The 18,190-nt window shown below is 44.3% G+C and overlaps 1 protein-coding gene across 1 annotated transcript in view; it reads right to left on the reverse strand.

Annotated features, from left to right (window-relative positions):
• LOC135914136 (uncharacterized) overlaps positions 1 to 18,190 on the reverse strand; it is a 183,643-nt gene that overhangs the window by 34,103 nt on the left and 131,350 nt on the right. The window contains exon 8 of the mRNA XM_065446887.1: positions 7,276 to 7,404. Within this exon, the coding sequence (XP_065302959.1) occupies positions 7,276 to 7,404 (129 nt within the window). The remainder of the gene's footprint in view (positions 1 to 7,275; positions 7,405 to 18,190) is intronic.

An 18,190-nucleotide genomic window follows, 5' to 3' on the forward strand; every position in this document is an offset into this window, starting at 1 on the left:
AAGCACCTAGACAGAGTAGAATTGCTGCCTGCAGCACAAATTCTTTGTCTCAAGAGCTCAGAACCTCGCAACAAGATACTATGCCAGATAGCATATGAGATGCAAAGACGACTACCCCTCCCTTCAGAAACACAACCTCGGGAGTACCTGAACTTGAAACACAACAGGCCCATACCGTGGAATATGGGGGTAAACAATTAGGCCAGGAGACTATATGCAACTGCCAAACACACAGAGGAGGTTGCTAATCATGAAGATGCAAGCAAACATAAGGCACATATAGTACACTGATCTGGCAATAGCAGTGTAACAGTAGTATGACACTACATAAAACTAAACCCCATATAAGTGAGTACCATTCCAGGTCATCCTACACCTAGAAAAGCTGAACTGAACGCAATCAAAGCAGTACTTGTAGTGCAGATTACACCCTGCACAACACCCTGCATGGATTCACCAGAAACTGTCTGGGCCTGCACATCACACAAGATTGTCAGGAAAATTAGGAGATTGACACGCGACTTGCAAGCACATGGCCAGTAATTAAATTACAGGATACATAGCCATGCAAATATTCCAGGACACAAGCGGGCTTATAAGCCTGACATAATAACTGAAAACTAGATGAGTTTGTGTGTATTCATTATTAACTAAAGTGCAACAGATAGACAACAGACAAGAATGAAGCGCTCTGTGTGTTCACTTCTTTCCTATCCATTGCATTTCTGTTGCACTATGATTAATGAATTCATAAGGCTGTACAGGAGAAGAATGATACCTCTGCCCAAGGGCCCGATCTCACATCCAAATCCACACGTGTGCACACACACGCACACAAATGCTGCAAGAGTGCATAGCATGAAGCAGTATCAACAGGATGACACTAGATATGGATAAGGACTAACTTTCAACTGATGATCATTTGTAAAAATGTGGCGAGTTATACAAATTACCAGAAAAAAAGGACGATGAGCAAAACGAGAACAAGGTGAAAGCAGGAGCCAACGATCGACTAGTGGACTTGTCTTCTTCAAGGTCCACGTTTGGAAACGTTGGCTCCTACTTTCACCTTGTTCTCATGTTGCTCATCGTCTTGAATTTCCATCTCCTGCCTTCCCCGAGTTTTCCCCAGAAAAAGAAAGACATCTTTGAAAGATAGATAAAAATTGGTGCTTGATGCAGCCAAACATAAATAAAAATGCTACAGAAAGAAAATAGAGAAAAATTCGAAGTGCAGGAAAAAATCATTACAATTGCCAATCCTGCATGCCAGCACCTTTCAAGAAACACTGTTGTTATTCCAATAGACAGACTGACAGCTTGCTTATGCAAGCACATTCTTCCAGTTCCATGCCATTGGGAAAAAAGTGAGTTTCCTGGAAGGTAGCCACATGCACACTTGGTGATCACAATGTTTTTTTTTTCCCTGGACTTGTATATATATATGTATTTTATCCCTTTCCTGCTTTTATGTTTGGTTTCATCAAGCACTAGTCTTTATCAGGTTTTATTGTTGTACTACTTTGTGGTAACCTTTATATATCATTGCATTTTCACAATAAACCTTTTAATTAGAATTTAGCATAACCTGTTCTTACTGCTTCACACTGTACGTTCTTGCTACATTGGCCAAATAAAAGATTTTATAACGTATCATGACGGCCATTAAAGTGACTTGTTGCAGTCTAAAGAAAAAAAATGAATAGCCTGGCTGCAAATGGCACCAGAGAACACATAGGACAAACAAGAAAACCGAGATGATCTGACAATCAAAAGTTTAATGTACACACCGAGTTAATGCTCGCTGACAAGCAATAGACTGAACATACACAAAAAGGAGAAGCGAAAATTCATGTGCGTTTCCTGACAGGAAATGCATCCATTTCTAACGGAGGCCGTGATGACAAGATTAACGCAGCGTTTTTAGATCTACAGCTTCCGTAATTTCTCTAGGCAGCCGATCTGCACAGAATGCTAGCTTCTTCCTCTACAATGCACGCTCAGATGTGGAGAGTGCATTGTAGAGGAAGAAGCTAGCATTCTGTCGAGATCGGCTGCCTAGATAAATTATGGATGCTGTAGATGCAAATACACTGGGAGAATCTTGTGTCAGCATGGTTGCTGTTACACCTTCAGAGATGGATGCGTTTCCTGTTGGGATCTGTATGGACACACATCAGAGCTTGCTTCTGCTTTTTGTGTAAATTTGATTTATTGCTTGTCGAACAGCATTGACTCGGCATGTTCAATAAAGTTTCATTTGTTAAAACACCTCATGATTGTCTTGGTCTCTAGCAGAAAGGTGTTCATTCTTTTTACAGTGAAGCTGTGTATGCCTAGGCGATACACTCATGGTCCGATCCCAAAAACCCTAGTGTAGGGGTATGAGCCGTTGTTTAAGGGGGTGTGAGCCATAGCATTCGTCTTGCATGATGGACGGAGACATTTCGTGTTAAGCAGACATAGAAATGCTTATGCATTTCAAACATACATTTATCTGCGTATTATTGCAGGGAAGGGACACAGAGAGGGATGGGGTTAAGACAAGATCATGATGTCATTATTATCTCACAGTGAAGGTGTGGTGGGCCATTGGCTAGACCGATAGTGACGTCGTTTCTCTCTAGCAGCAGAGTACGCGTGCAGTAGTCTCTCTCCGACTTCCCAAGAGGTTCGAAAATGTGTCCCTGTATTTAATTAAATGAAATGTGCAGCCCCGGTGTGTCACTTCGTAACTACAGTGCATAACTGAGTCATAAACATTATGATTAACGCATTACAAAACGCAAGTGCGTAACATAATCCAGAAAGACTTTGATGGACCCGCTGGATTAACACAATGAACCACTCATTGCACTTTCCGTGATGGTGATCTTGCAAAGTGCAATGTGTGGCATTCCAAACAAACAATGTGATAAACCCAAGCCAAACATGTGCATAACCTCATTAAGAAACACAGACATAACCAATAATATAGAAAGACTTGAATAAACCATTGGAATTAACCCAGTGATAAACACCAGGGCTGCATATTTCAGCTTCGCTGGTTTACCGTCTGTACAGGGTGCATGGGCAGTAACTTTATCTGTTATTGTTTGTTAAGTATTGTATAATGTTGTGCCAGTAAAACACGTTGGGCTAGTTGGTGCAATGTATTGGTACTGCTTTTTTTGCTGGTGTTTTTCTTAATGTTGTGCCCTTCTTCCTTTTGTAACAACTTTTTTATTCCCCCTTACATAATACTCCAACCTTGCAGCCTGCGAGGTATATAAATAAATAAGTACATAAGCACGTCATTCATTCATCTGCACACACCTCGCACCATTCCTTGCTCAACAAATGGCACTGTGTTGATGTCTCGCAGCGTGCATCTACATTAACTGCCGTTTGCGTTTTGGTATGGTTTGTGAACAGTGTAATGCATAAAGATTACATGACATTAAGGTTGTGACCTATGCGGTGCATAAGCAAACCTTGCAAAAGATGACATGTTGGATTGTTGAATATAAGACAAATTGTATATATCGCAGTTACTTTACCAGCATTTATTTGACCACTTGACAAAAACTTAACTTCGCATAGATTCCAACACGTACACTGAATCTGCAGTTTTCTTTTTTGCTTATTAATGCAGTCGTTACTGCATGGCCACATTCTAGATTTGAAAACAAAGTGAAATAAATTTGTTTGTTGCAATATAACAATATGCGTAGATCACTGCGATTGTAACACGAGAACTTGATACAAACATGCACACTATAGGATGCAGACAAATGCTCAGGACAAACTCCAGAATGTTTGCATCCTGATACTTATGAAAGTGAACGGTTTCATTCCATGGCTGTCAATGAGAGGGAGAGAGAAAACTTAATTGTGTTCGTGGAACAAAAACGCATTGATAAGCTTAGACATATAGTCATTGCTTAACACTTTCGAAATGAATAATTATAGCTTGCTATCGACATTGAAGCAGCCATTCGACAGCAAGAAAAGGAATCATTTTTTCCAGCTCTGAACATTGAATTGCAGGAAATGCAAGCAGGCATAAAATTCTGCCAATATAATCTGTTTAGGAATACCAAATTGGAATAGACATTGAGGCTTGCATTTGTACTTTCTCTGGCTGAGCAATCTAATTTGAAATGACTCCCATAAGCATGTCGTAACAATGTTGATCTAATACAGGTTGAATGCATGACTAGCTTAAGAAATCTGGATGATTGCTATAAATTAAAGTGAAGAAACTATAATATTTAATAACATTAATAATATAATAATAATATTTATTTCCACAAAACAGGCTAACCGTGAGAGGCGTGCGAGGCTGAGCAGAAAGCTGAAAAATTCTACGGCAAGTGCGCCTGCCGCAGGCCTGCGATCCTGCATTGGGAATAGCGCGTATTGATATGGTCTTCTTGTTAGAAGTTCCGAGTATACTGCCAGCGCGAGACACAGGACAACAAAGTGGGCGAGAAGCGTGTCTTTTAAAATGATATGTTACAACGTACAGGTTTCTACGAAGTGACGGTAACTGCTCGAAACATTTGATGCGTCGGCTTTTGCGCCTTTAGAAATATTTAGAGAGGGCTCCCATATATATATTCGCAGCGCAAGCACGGCGATGGACGAACCAGTCAAGCGCTAAGGTTGAATTTCACAACACAATTTTCATTCCACGTCGTAATCACACAGATCATTTGAGGCTTCGTTCAGTGGCACACGCGTGCTTTCGGGTTGGTGCTTCTTGTTGCGTTTGGCTTAAGAATATGGCTAGTAGCAGGCACCACATATGCGCAATCACGGGCAATATACACGCATCATTTCTTCAGAGGCTGGCGCTGAGCACAGGTAGCGCGAGGATCTTGTTGGGCTGACACGACGACTTCGTGGCAGCCGAATTCCAAATACTGCATATGCGGTGAGGGTAGCAATATGAACCTGGTCGATAGGTCATCTTGGAGATTGTTGTAGCGCAGGCAGAACGAAACGGTCGTAGAGGGCAGATGAGACAACACACGGCGCAGAACCACCTGCGTGCAGCTGTTTACGTGCGCCATGTCGCACTGAACTACCAAAACCGCCGTCGCGCACTCCAAGACAAATCTTAACTAACATTTTAAATTAGTAAACGTACATATTATTTGCTTCTAATCAAAAGAAGTCAATAATATTATAGTGTAAACGTTTTATTCACTACAATAAAAGAATTATGCAGCGTGTGCCACGAAACCTGGCAGTAAGCAACCCTGGGCGTCGCACCAGTCGCATTGTTAAAATCGCAATCATGTGAAATGAGCCCTCTAAAAATGGCATTGCGACGCGTGCGACAGCACCGATTTTCGTCGTTGCAGTCGCAGCATGTGAAACAGCCTTAACGCCGTCGAAACCGGGAGCGCAGCACCGTCTGTTCGTCTGTTCAAGACGATTGCGTCTGTTCAAGACGATGCGCAACTCGCTGAGCGTGAACTCAGCAGAACACAGCACTTCTACATGCTCTAGAACGCTGCTGCCGCGCTTGCTGACACCAGCGTTTTGACAGCGACTGTCCACGTTCATCGAGTTTGTATGCAAACGTGTGTTCATGTTTACTTAGGGGCGCTGACACCGTGCTTGTTATTTCCGTTAAGTAAGCGAGTTCTTTCAAGTTTATACAGCCGATAAAGCTGCTATCCTTACTTCGTATAGCTGTCCACTGATTTTGTATCGATGCTTCGCCTTTCGGGCGAAACTACGACCTATTTTATGAACCTCTGCAATCCTTGTGAGCGTAGCGTCTTTTTTTTCTGATTGTGAATTGGAACTCAGTTTTATTAACCCGCAGTGTTCCCCTGTCTCTCACAGAAATGGAACAAGCTTCTACGAGCTGATACTTTGATAATGCACCGGCATCGACTGCCACCCACTGCCTTCACCAACAACTTTAACTAAATTCTTCTAAATAACGGAAAAATGCATGGGGCGATGCTGTTTACCTCATTGTGCTTAATCGAACTCGTGCGACAGTGCCGTTACCAATTACTGCGCTGTGCAGTGCCATTTTACGCCACCAACTATTCCCCATTTAACAACTGTACGGTGGCTGCAAAAGCCAGCTGTGGCGTAAAAACAGTGCTACGTCATTTGTATCATCTTTATTTGATCTGAGAGCGGAAACTAGATGTAAAAAGAGCAGGGACGCTATAACGCAAAGCTATTCCAAACTTTTCTATTCCAATTCTGCAATCAGCCCTTCGCGATTGGTCAAAAACTATTTTGGATCACCCCCACTGCGCCTCTCTGTCAGGCGACATCACGAAAACGGCGATAGGTCCCCATCTGATATGACGTGTGCACGCTGATTATGCATGATTTGACCGAACAAAATAAAAATAGTTATTTCTGAATCGACCCCTTTCTCCCATTAGCTCTCGGCTATTGGTCAGGAGTTTTGGGCTGCGTCCATTTCACCTGCCTGTCACGCGACGTCACAAAACCGCTAGAACTCACCGCGTCAAAGTGAAGTGTATGCATTAAAGATGCATTAATTTGCCGAACAGAACTGAATTTTCCTCTGAATAGCCGCAGGCTGTCCCGTTCCGAAAGGAATAAAATATGGCTGCCGCCGATCACTCAGGCACTGGCTGCTCGCACCTGCCGGAAAGCATGTTTATTTGCGCGTATTAAAGCTTTCTGCGTGGTGGTGTAACGTTTTCGAGCCCTTTCGGCACGTTTATGACCTCGTTCTACGAACGTTTCTTTACAGAGGATCCGCTTTAGTGTCATTCTTAAGTTTCCGTTGCATACCGCGGCGGTTTTCAAACAGCCACCGCGAGCTAAGTAAAGGAAAGCGGAGCAATCGCAGGCGCCGGCACCACCCTCTTCATCCGGTTGTCGATTTTCAGTACACTGGCCCGGCTCGATCGAATCCCTCTCCACTTGAGCGTGCTCCTCGCCTCTTGTGAGCCAATTAGACAAGACAGGCCGCTCTTTGTAGGCAATTTATTCGTTTTTAAGCAAACAAAAGTGACCTCTTATGATCGAGGAGAGCGTTTGATTGGTCTGTTCAGACAACCCTGCGGGTGACTCCCCGATGCTTCCGTCGGTGGTTACGCAAATCTGGCGTCAGGAGATTGCAATAAAAACACATTGGAGTAGTTTTACGTTATTGTGCCCCAGACCGCAAAATGTAAGAAGCTTTACCCAACTGCAAACAGTCTTACCTATTTCGAACACTTCTGGTTAACCGTGGCCTTCGTTATAGGAGTATGCAGTTTAAATACGTAAGCTGTCACTCGCCTTGTGTGGGATCAAGTACGCCGTGTCGTAGGTCAGCGTTCTGTGCAGTGTCCTACTGTACACAGCCGCGAACAGATAGAAGAGGTCGCCGACAAATTCCCAATCCCCACCGCCGACACTTGGGCAGACCTGCGACAATGGAATAATAATATGAGCCGATTAGCAGCGTTGACGCGGCTACATTACCTTTATTTTTGCTTTGACGCATATTCACGGGCTAACCACTGTTACAATGTTATCGCACGACGCCCGTTAATGTATGGAAACTTTTTGAAATCTTGTCGCTGATGCTATAGTGAGAGAATCTTATGTAATCAGGCTGCAGCCAAAACGTGAACACTGTTGCACATTCTGGAACGCAAACTAGCACCAGCGATCACGCTGGAATGTATTACGAGACGTGTACAAAACGCGGATGCATTTTACCTGTATAGATAAGATATCGACGATGGACGATCGCGGACGCCGCTGTCGTTGTGCTTTTGAGTTGTACTTGTATTTTTTTTTCTAGGGGGGGGGGGAGGCGCACAAGTAGATCCAATAAAGAGCTACAATAATGTCTCACATTTTTAGAACTGACTGGGTCCGTCACAACACCGTGAAGACAGTGTCAAATGTCTGATTGAGCACGCGGCTATACTGGCTATCAGGATGCGTGTTTGGTTAGTCAAGTCCTACATAGTTTAGAAGACGAGCCATCAGACGAAGCAAAAGGAAAAGATCACAGATATTGCAATAAACTACAAAACAAGGGAGAAATCTACCGAAACTGTGTTTTCCCTACCGGCTCAAATTTAAACTTCTTTCGCGTCCTACACTTCGTCTTTGACATGCTGTCACGGCGTAACACGTTTGGTGCAGCTGTTACCAAATGCTTGCAGTATTTTCTCGTACAATATTGAACTTTTTGACGCACATAAAGACGACGTTATTACGCAGTTTACTGAATCCGGTGTTTCATTAATAGTTTATTATAATTGTAGTAATTGCATGATACACGGTTTGAAAATAATTGATGTCTAAAGCCGAGCATTCCTTTCCTACTGCTTATATAGTTCAGTTCTGAAAACAAATTTGAAATGAAACCATCAGCGCTTCTCATGGTGCAACCACGAGACGAACGAAACCCGCATCAACAAATTCGGCGTCGTTACACTGCGACGGGTAGACCAGCAAGGCGAAAACCATTGGCGCAGGCAGTCCGGCCAGCGAAAGCGGTTCATTGTAGATTTAGTGCGAACCCATCTCCAGCCATCGTTGCTATATTAGCTTCAGTTTCCAAGGTACGGTCGAAGTGCGCGCGAGAATGCTCTCTGATTCTGTTCACGACGTGGCGTTGGTGTCGCTATCAGCCTAGCGTGCCTCAATTCTACGTCTCTCCTGCAATGGCGTCGAGGCGCCCTATGTCAGCCGGAATGCCTCGTTCGGCCGCTTGCTGCGTACTGGTACGGTTGGCGTCTGTTACCACGTGCAGAAAGGAATTTCACTTGACCTTCTCTCACCATGCCTCGTCGAAATGGGGTGTGACTTCTGCTACGGTTGGCATCTCGCACCTCATGCAGAAAGCACTTTCTCTCACCCGACCTTCTTCGTCGAAATAACGCGTTACTGCTCCTGCCATGTTTGGCGTCCCGCACATCGTGCAGAAAGGACTTTCTCTTACCCGACCTTCGCCCACCATGCCTCGTCGGAATGAAGCGTGACTTCCTAATTCGCCATGACCAATTCGAGTGTCTGCCGGTCTGGCGGAAGCCCCGCAGTGTTTACAGCCTTCTTGTGTGTGTGTGCGATTTTACAGGAGCCTTTCCTCGAACGGTCAAACTCTACAGGAAAACTTCCACGAATGAGCAACGTGCAAAAGGGACGGACAAGCCTCTACGGTTCCAGGAGGCGGGACGCCCTGCTCCTTGCAGAAGACTCGGTATAATCTAAGGAGGAGGGGCCCTCTTTCTGTTCTGGTCACGTGACGTCGACGGAAGCAAGATCCCTTCCACGATTGTAGAGAGCTTATTTAAGATCCTCCGAAATGTTCTTTTGTAGGTGGGTGCAGCGGTGGCGTAGAGGTAGAACACCCGCCTCGCGTGCAAAGGGGTCCGTGGTTCGAATCCCGGTGCCGGCAATTTTCCACCGGATTAAAAAAATTACCGACGATTACGTTACTTCCTAATGCGAAATTTGAGCGCAGCAAATAAGCTGTTTCACCTTTTCGATAGATTGAGGCAAAGAAATCGAGCAACACATGTATGCACTATCACAGAATTTTTTCTTATTTTTCACACGTATTCCTTCAACAAAGACTCCACTAACAGTTCTTGACAGTCATGAAGGAAGCTTTGTGGTCGGAGAAATAGACTGATATATGTTCGACTTGGTACACCAATGCTTGATTCTCAAAGACGTTCACAAAGACGTTCACAACTGGGCCCTTAATGCCATATTGGCCTCCGCCGTGCATCAGTCGTGGCACTTGCATGAATGGGATTCGCGGAGATACGAGTCTTACACTCACCGCATTAAGTTGTGGAAGGTGCGCTGGCCTCGAGGGATATTTGTAACCGTTTGTTGTCGAAATAACAACCAAAACAAGCGCGAACGAGACCGACCCAACAGAACAAAACAGGCGCGGGCGAGAGCTGTGGCGCGAGCAGACGATAGTACGAAACGAGCGGATCGGCTGAGACCAGACACGAGTGCGCATCGAGCCGTAAGGAGGGTCCGCATGACACCAGCATCGCGCGCGCACGTCACTGAAGGGGCCGCTCTCATTGGTCTCCGCCATTCGCGGCTCGCGTCCTTCATCTCCCACTCCAGCGAAGGGGGGCGGAGCTGGTTACGAGGCCGACAACGCCGACGACGACGCGAAACCCAGGAACGGACGCCAAAGAGCTGCGCTCTAAAAAATCCGCGTGTTGATAAAATTGCATAAACAGGCCTGGACTGTGGACTGATCCCGGTGACTAGAACCGGTAACGCATTCCCTCACCAGAGCAGGATTGGCCACCCTGGTGCAGTACTTGGCCACAACCTCCTATGTGGCCATGTACTATGTACTGCTCCTATGTAGCCAACACAACAATCAAACCCCGGCCCTCAGACCACAGCAGCTGCGAAGCAACTGACCACGGCGGCGTTCAGACCTGCATCGCAGCAGAGGGTGCTAAGAGTCGCTGGCTTCGGACAGGCCGCCATTGGAATATGAACCTGGCAACGTTTAACGCTAGAACGTTATCTAGTGAGGCGAGTCTTGCAGTACTATTGGAGGGATTAGAGGGCAGTAAAGGGGACATAATGGGGTTCAGTGAAGTTAGGAGGCCAAAAGAAGCATATACAGTGCTAAAAAGCGGGAATTCTTGTGCTACCGGGGCTTAGCGGAGAGATGAGAACTAGGAGTAGGATTCCTGATTAATAAGAATATAGCTGGTAACATACAGGAACTCTATAGCATTAACGAGAGGGTGGCAGGTCTTGTGAAACTTAATAAGAGGTACAAAATGAAGGTTGTACAGGTCTACGCCCCTACATCCAGTCATGGCGACCAGGAATTCGAAAGCTCCTATGAAGAGGTGGAATCGGGTATGGGTAGCGTGAAAACAAAATAAACTATATTGATGGGCGACTTTAATGCCAAGGTAGGCAAGAAGCAGGTTGGAAACAAGGCAGTGGGGGAATATGGCATAGGCACTAGGAATAGCAGGGGAGAGTTATTAGTAGAGTTTGCGGAGCAGAATAATATGCGGATAATGAATACCTTCTTCCGTAAGCGGAATAGCTGAAAGTGGACGTGGAGGAGCCCGAACGGCGAGACAAGAAATGAAATAGACCTCATACTCTGCGCTAACCCTGGCATCATACAATATGTGGACGTGCTCAGCAAGGTACGCTGCGGTGACTATAGGATGGTAAGAACTCGAATTAGCCTAGACATGAGGAGGGAACGGAAGAAGCTCGTACATAAGAAGCCGATCAATGAGTTAGCGGTAAGAGGGAAAATAGAGGAATTCCAGATCAAGCTACAGAACAGGTATTCGGCTTTAACTCAGGAAGGGGACCTAAGTGTTGAAGCAATGAACCACAATCTTGTGGGCATCATTAAGGAGTGTGCAATGGAAGTCGGTGGTAATTTCATTAGGCAGGATACCAGTAAACTATCGCAGGAGACGAAAGATCTGATCAAGAAACGCCAATGCATGAAAGCTTATAACCCTACAGCTAGAATAGAACTGGTAGAACTTTCGAAGCTAATCAACAAGCGTAAGACAGCTGACATAAGGAAGTATAATATGGATAGAATTGAACATGCTCTCAGGAAAAGAGGAAGCCTAAGAGGAGTGAAGAAGAAACTAGGAATTCGCAAGAATAAGATGTATGCGTTAAGAGACAAAGCCGGCAATATCATTACTAATATGGATGAGATAGTTGAAGTGGCTGAGGAGTTCTATAGATATTTATACAGCACCAGTGGCACCCACGACGACAATAGAAGAGAAAATACTCTAGAAAATTTTGAAATCCCACAGGTAACGCCGGACGAAGTAAAGAAAGCCTTGGGAGCTATGCAAAGGGGGAAGACAACTGGGGAGGATCAGGTAAGAACAGACTTGTTGAAAGATGGTGGGCAGATTTCTCTAGAGAAACTGGCCACCCTGTACACGCAATGCCTCATGACCTCGAGCGTACCGGAATCTTTGAAGAACGCTAACATAATCCTAATCTATAAGAAACGGGACGCCAAAGACTTGAAAAATTATAGACCGATCAGCTTACTGTCAGTTGCCTACAGAGTATTTACTAAGGTAATCGCAAATAGAATCAGGAACACGTGAGACTTCTGTCAAGCAAAGGACCAGGCAAGATTCCGTAAAGGCTACTCAACAATAGATCATATTCACACTATCAATCAGGTGATAGAGAAATTTGCGGAATATAACCAACCCTTACATATAGCTTTCATTGATTACGAGAAAGCGTTTGATTCTGTCGAAACCTCAGCAGTCATGGAGGCATTACGGAATCAGGGTGTAGACGAGCCGTATGTAAAAATACTGAAAGATATCTATAGCGGCTCCACAGCCACCGTAGTCCTCCATAAAGCAAGCAACAAAATCCCAATAAAGAAAGGCGTCAGGCAGGGCGATACGATCTCTCCAATGCTATTCACAGCATGTTTACAGGAGGTTTTCAGAGACCTGGATTGGGAAGAATTGGGGATAAAAATTAATGGAGGGTACCTTAGTAACTTGCGATTCGCTGATGATATTGCCTTGCTTAGTAACTCAGGGGACCTGCTCACTGACCTGGAGAGGCAAAGCAGAAGAGTGGGTCTAAAAATTTATCTGCAGAAAACTAAAGTAATGTTTAACAGTCTCGGAAGAGAACAGCAATTTACAATAGGCAGCGAGGCACTGGAAGTCGTAAGGGAATACACCTTCTTGGGGCAGGTAGTGACGGCGGATCCGGATCATGAGACGGAAATAATCAGGAGAATAAGAATGGGCTGGGGTGCGTTTGGCAGGCATTCTCAGATCATGAACAGCAGGTTACCATTATCCCTCAAGAGAAAAGTATATAATAGCTGTGTCTTACCAGTACTCACCTACGGGGGCGAAACCTGGAGGCTTACGAAAAGAGTTCTGCTCAAATTGAGGACGACGCAACGAGCTATAGAAAGAATGATAGGTGTAACGTTAAGGGATAAGAAAAGAGCAGATTGGGTCAGGGAACAAACGCGAGTTAATGACATCTTAGTTGAAATAAAGAAAAAGAAATGGGCATGGGCAGGACATGTAATGAGGAGGGAAGATGACGATGATGAAGGGCTACGGACTGGATCCCAAGGGAAGGGAAGCGTAGCAGGGGGCGGCAGAAAGTTAGGTGGGCGGATGAGATTAAGAAGTTTGCAGGGACGGCGTGGCCACAATTAGTACATGACCAGGGTTGTTGGAGAAATATGGGAGAGGCCTTTGCCCTGCAGTGGGCGTAACCAGGCTGATGATGATGATGATGATGAGGGCAGGTAGTGACGGGGGATCCGGATCATGAGATGGATATATTCAGAAGAATAAGAATAGGAATGGGGTGCGTTTGGCAGGCATTCTCAGATCTTGAACAGCAGGTTGCCATTATCCCTCAAGAGAAATGTGTATAATAGCTGTGTCTTACCAGTACTCACCTACGGGGCAGAAACTTGGAAGCTTACGAAAAGGGTTCTACTCAAACTGAGGGCGATGCAACGAGCTATGGAAAGAAGAATGATGGGTGTAACGTTAAGCGATAAGAAAAGAGCAGATTGGGTGAGGGAACAAACATGAGTTAATGACATCTTAGTTGAAATCAAGAAAAATAAATGGGCATGGGCAGGACATGTAATGAGGAGGGAAGATGACCGATGGTCATTAAGGGTTACGGACTGGATCCCAAGGGAAGGGAAGCGTAGCAGGGGGCGGCAGAAAGTTAGGTGGGCGGATGAGATTGAGAAGTTTGCAGGGACGGCGTGGCCACAATTAGTACATGACCAGGGTTGTTGGAGAAATATGGGAGAGTCCTTTGCCCTGCAGTGGGCGTAACCAGGCTAATGATGATGATGATGATGAGGGCAGGTAGTGACGGGGGATCCGGATGATGAGATGGATATATTCAGAAGAATAAGAATAAGAATGGGTTGCGTTTGGCAGGCATTCTCAGATCTTGAACAGCAGGTTGCCATTATCCCTCAAGAGAAATGTGTATAATAGCTGTGTCTTACCAGTACTCACCTACGGGGCAGAAACTTGGAAGCTTACGAAAAGGGTTCTACTCAAACGGAGGGCGACGCAACGAGCTATGGAAAGAAGAATGATGGGTGTAACGTTAAGCGATAAGAAAAGAGCAGATTGGGTGAGGGAACAAACGAGAGTTAATGACATCTTAGTTGAAATCAAGAAAAAGAAATGGGCATGGGCAGGACATGTAATGAGGAGGGAAGATAACCGATGGTCATTAAGGGTTACGGACTGGATTCCCAGGGAAGGGCAATGTAGCAGGGGGCGGCAGAAAGTTAGGTGGGCGGATGAGATTGAGAAGTTTGCAGGGACGACATGGCCACAATTAGTACATGACCGGTGTTGTTGTAGATGTATAGGAGAGGCCTTTGCCCTGCAGTGGGCGTAACCAGGCTGCTGCTGCTGCTGCTGCTGCTGATGATGATGAAATGTACTTTTGATCACTTCATTGTCTTCTCTTCATCTTTCATCAACCTTTGAATAAACCGTGCAAGTTTCGCACTAGCAAATCTTCTCGCCCTTGCTTGGTCGCCATATTCTACGGGATGCCTGCAGCCCGCCGACAACGCCACGCTACCCCATTAGTAACGTCGGTCGAGCTTCGATAGGCAGACGTCCCTACAACTCGGCAGCAGTATGATACGCTACCCTGGAGTAGGCAACAGTACATGCCCGTTTTAAGCACATTGGAAACGGTCATGCAATATGCGAATTTGCGAATGTTACAGCAAAACTATCAGTGCGACTGGAAGAGCCCGGAAACATCATGTGCGTGTTTTTCCGCTGTCCTGTAAGAACTAGACGATTCATCCGACTGCATGCATTGCGAGGAAACGGGTTGCATGCTACGAGCGACGTGAGGGCAGATTGCGGTGTACGGCAATTTGGGGCTAAATGTAAATGCCCAAATTATTATGTTCTCCCTGTTAGAAGAGTTAAATGAATGCATAAGCAGATTTCTAGCCGTCCTGCTAGAACCATCACTGACGCGAATATTATATTTCTGGAAAACGTGAGCCGTGTAATGCGTGATGTGCACGGAAAGCTTGAAGTGCGTGGATTATTGAGGAACGTCTTATATAGTTAATTAATAAACGTTTTACTGCTCTTTAGGGGTGTTATCAATGTGTGGGCTCTGTTTCAACGATGCGCTCAGATATGTATAGGTGGCAACTAGATTACACTTGCACGAGGAAGCGATATACGAAGTTATATATATAACTTTAGCTACTCCAATATTTCAAGGCTTGCCAGCGGCAGAGTGCACAATTCTAACCGTTGATTTATATAACTTCACGACGCGGCTACCACTTGCACGACAAATCAAAGTGCCTAATAATGATGATAATAATAATAATATTAATAATAATAATAATGATGTTTATTGTCGCAAAAAATAAAAAAACAGGCCGGTCTAAGCCTCAGTTGGTTTGTAGGACCGCGCCTACGAATATGATAGACATGGCAAGAAAAAGCATTGCATAATTTGATGAGGCATGTCGAATAAAATAAATGACAAAGAAATTTAATAGAACAAGGTAACATTTTGTTTATCTACGTAAAACAAAAGAGGTTGAAGAAGTGAATATTGTGATGCAAAAATGTTCACGAGGCGATTCCAACATATCTTTAATAATTCTTTCAGCGTGCTTTTCGATGTCGCGTTAAAATTTCGTGAGGCAATTTGTGAAAGATGTCCGGCACATATGCACAGCGTCTGGCTGCACCATACCTTGTGGCTGAACGAGGAACTACGTAACGGATGTGTTTTCTAAGTGCTCTTGTGGCGGCACATTTTTATTTGAATGCGGAACTCCAAAAATGTGTAACGACAAGTGCTCCTATAAGCAAAGAGTGAAAATTCGGTAGACCCAGTTCCCGGAAGATATTTGCAGCTGTTACTATTGGGGAATTATAGGCAACATTTTTAAGAATATCTTTTTTTATAATCATGTCTACCCTGCATCTCCAACGATCCAAACAGAAGCCGTAGACTGTAATGCCTTATCTCAACACACTGTAACCCAGTGCATGTATTACAATCTTTTTGACAGACAAGGGTACAACATTTTTATGTTAAACAGCCATGCTAGTGACCTCAGTTTAGAAAAATAAGCGATAAGTGATGTTGCCCCCATAAGTTGCTATCGAAATAGATTCCGAGATATTTCGCACAGTACACGTATGGAATAGGCGCACATTTACAACAAACACAGTCGCACTCATATAAGTAGAGAGGCATGTTAATTACAGTAGTCTTGAGTGGAGAGCGAAAACAAACAAGTTGTGTTTCTTGGCCATTAACAATTCCATTATTAGTGAACCAAAGCATTGCCTTGTACACGTCAGTGTGCAACATTTCAGTGGACATGTTGTAAGAAAAATGTTTCCCCAGTAACGCGGTGTCGTCAGCATATTGGAACATGGAACATTTGAAAATTGCCGAAGCCTTGCATATTTCACTTCATTTTAGACATTCTAGCTGGGAATTATGATATCTTTAATATGCACTATACTACTAATGATTGCCGCTTCGACTTCTTTCTGGCTGTAGCCATACGGTCCAAAAGGAATGTTTCACTCAAATATTTGACCCGAGCAGCCTATGTCAGTTCTCCAAACAGATTCATCATGTCTGTTCCTCAAGCAAGAAGAACCAGTAAATTGCCCAAGTGAGTTGAACGTGTAGCACTGAAAGGGAATAAATATTGGTACATTCCTTTCCACGTGCTGCAAATAACTGTAAGCCTTCATTAGCTTTACTTCAAATTACCGCCACTTAGAATAAACACGTGGAGTACCGCCTAATTTTGAGAAGCAGTTAAAGAAGCAAGTGGTGCTTGTAGAATGTAAACTACAGTGTTAGTGAAGTGCTCGTGTTACTGCCGAGCATTTCTGTGAAGAAATGCAGAAATTCGATATTATACCACGAACCGCTCGTCATGAGCAAACCTGTTTTACCGGATTGAAAACAAAGTAACTTTTGTAGAGGTCTTATATAGCATGCGTTTGTGACATACTTGTTGCCCCGCGGTAGGTGTGGTATCACAACTGGATTATTATACGCAATGTTTTTGCGGTTGTTGATCCGGGCATGAAAAATCAGAAACGGGCTGGCCTGCGCTCCTTCGGCTGGCACTGTAGCATTGCCTTTGAGAGCTACATTGTCGGCTAAAAATAAGCTCTTGGAATAAATTTTTGCGAATGAAAACGTCGTGAAAATATATTTGATATTACCGCCATAAGTGTTCAAGAAGAGAGAACGAGGGCGAACAAACGAAAACACCACAGAAAGCGTCCCTACACTGCCCGAACTGTAGCAGACAATAGGCGTGAGTCCGTGCCCTGACGTCATGCGAGCGGCGCTCGCAGCACCCCTGTAGTTCGTTGTCGGGGCTAATAGCGAGCAAGGAGGCGAGGCAGACATTTTCGTGTCGAGCGGCAACCCGCAGCAAGTAGCAACGCACGCGCCCTCGCGTTGGCCGGGGGTAGCGGAGTGCTGTGGTAGTCTTGGCGAATAATAATAATAATAATAATAATAATAATAATAATAATAATAATAATAATAATAATAATAATAATAATAATAATAATAATAATAATACTAATCATAATAATGCATTATAATTTAATAATAACAAACATTTTATTTAAATATTTTACGGCACATATCTTGAATCTGCGAACTGTAGTTAATGAGTTCGCAAAGCGTATCCGATTGGAATGACTACGCTGGACTGAACCACTTCCAAGATAATAATTTTGAAAGAGTCCGACAATATGCATTGGCGTTTTACATTTGTGCCTCAATGCATCACACTGCGTTTCCTTAAAGTCAGTAGCTGGAACGCCACCGCATTTTGTCGGCCACGTTGAAACATATCTCGAAACTGATGGAGTCCTCAGAATTTGTTCTAAGTGGATAGGCCTTGCGCACTCACGGGCTACAATCCACAGATTGAAATACGGGCTGCAAAGTAACTAATTTAAAATTTAGTTAATGTAGTTATTGTAATTATTCAAATAAGCACTTACATTCTTCGTAGAAGGAATGGCCGCCTCCAGTAGTAATTTAAATCAAGGATTATCGTTGTGCTGTCACTGGAAAATTTTACAAATTTGATGCAGCGAAAAACAATACACCCGGTGTATGTTGT

This window comes from Dermacentor albipictus, unplaced genomic scaffold (genome assembly GCF_038994185.2).
Source record: "Dermacentor albipictus isolate Rhodes 1998 colony unplaced genomic scaffold, USDA_Dalb.pri_finalv2 scaffold_15, whole genome shotgun sequence".
NCBI lineage: Eukaryota > Metazoa > Arthropoda > Arachnida > Ixodida > Ixodidae > Dermacentor > Dermacentor albipictus.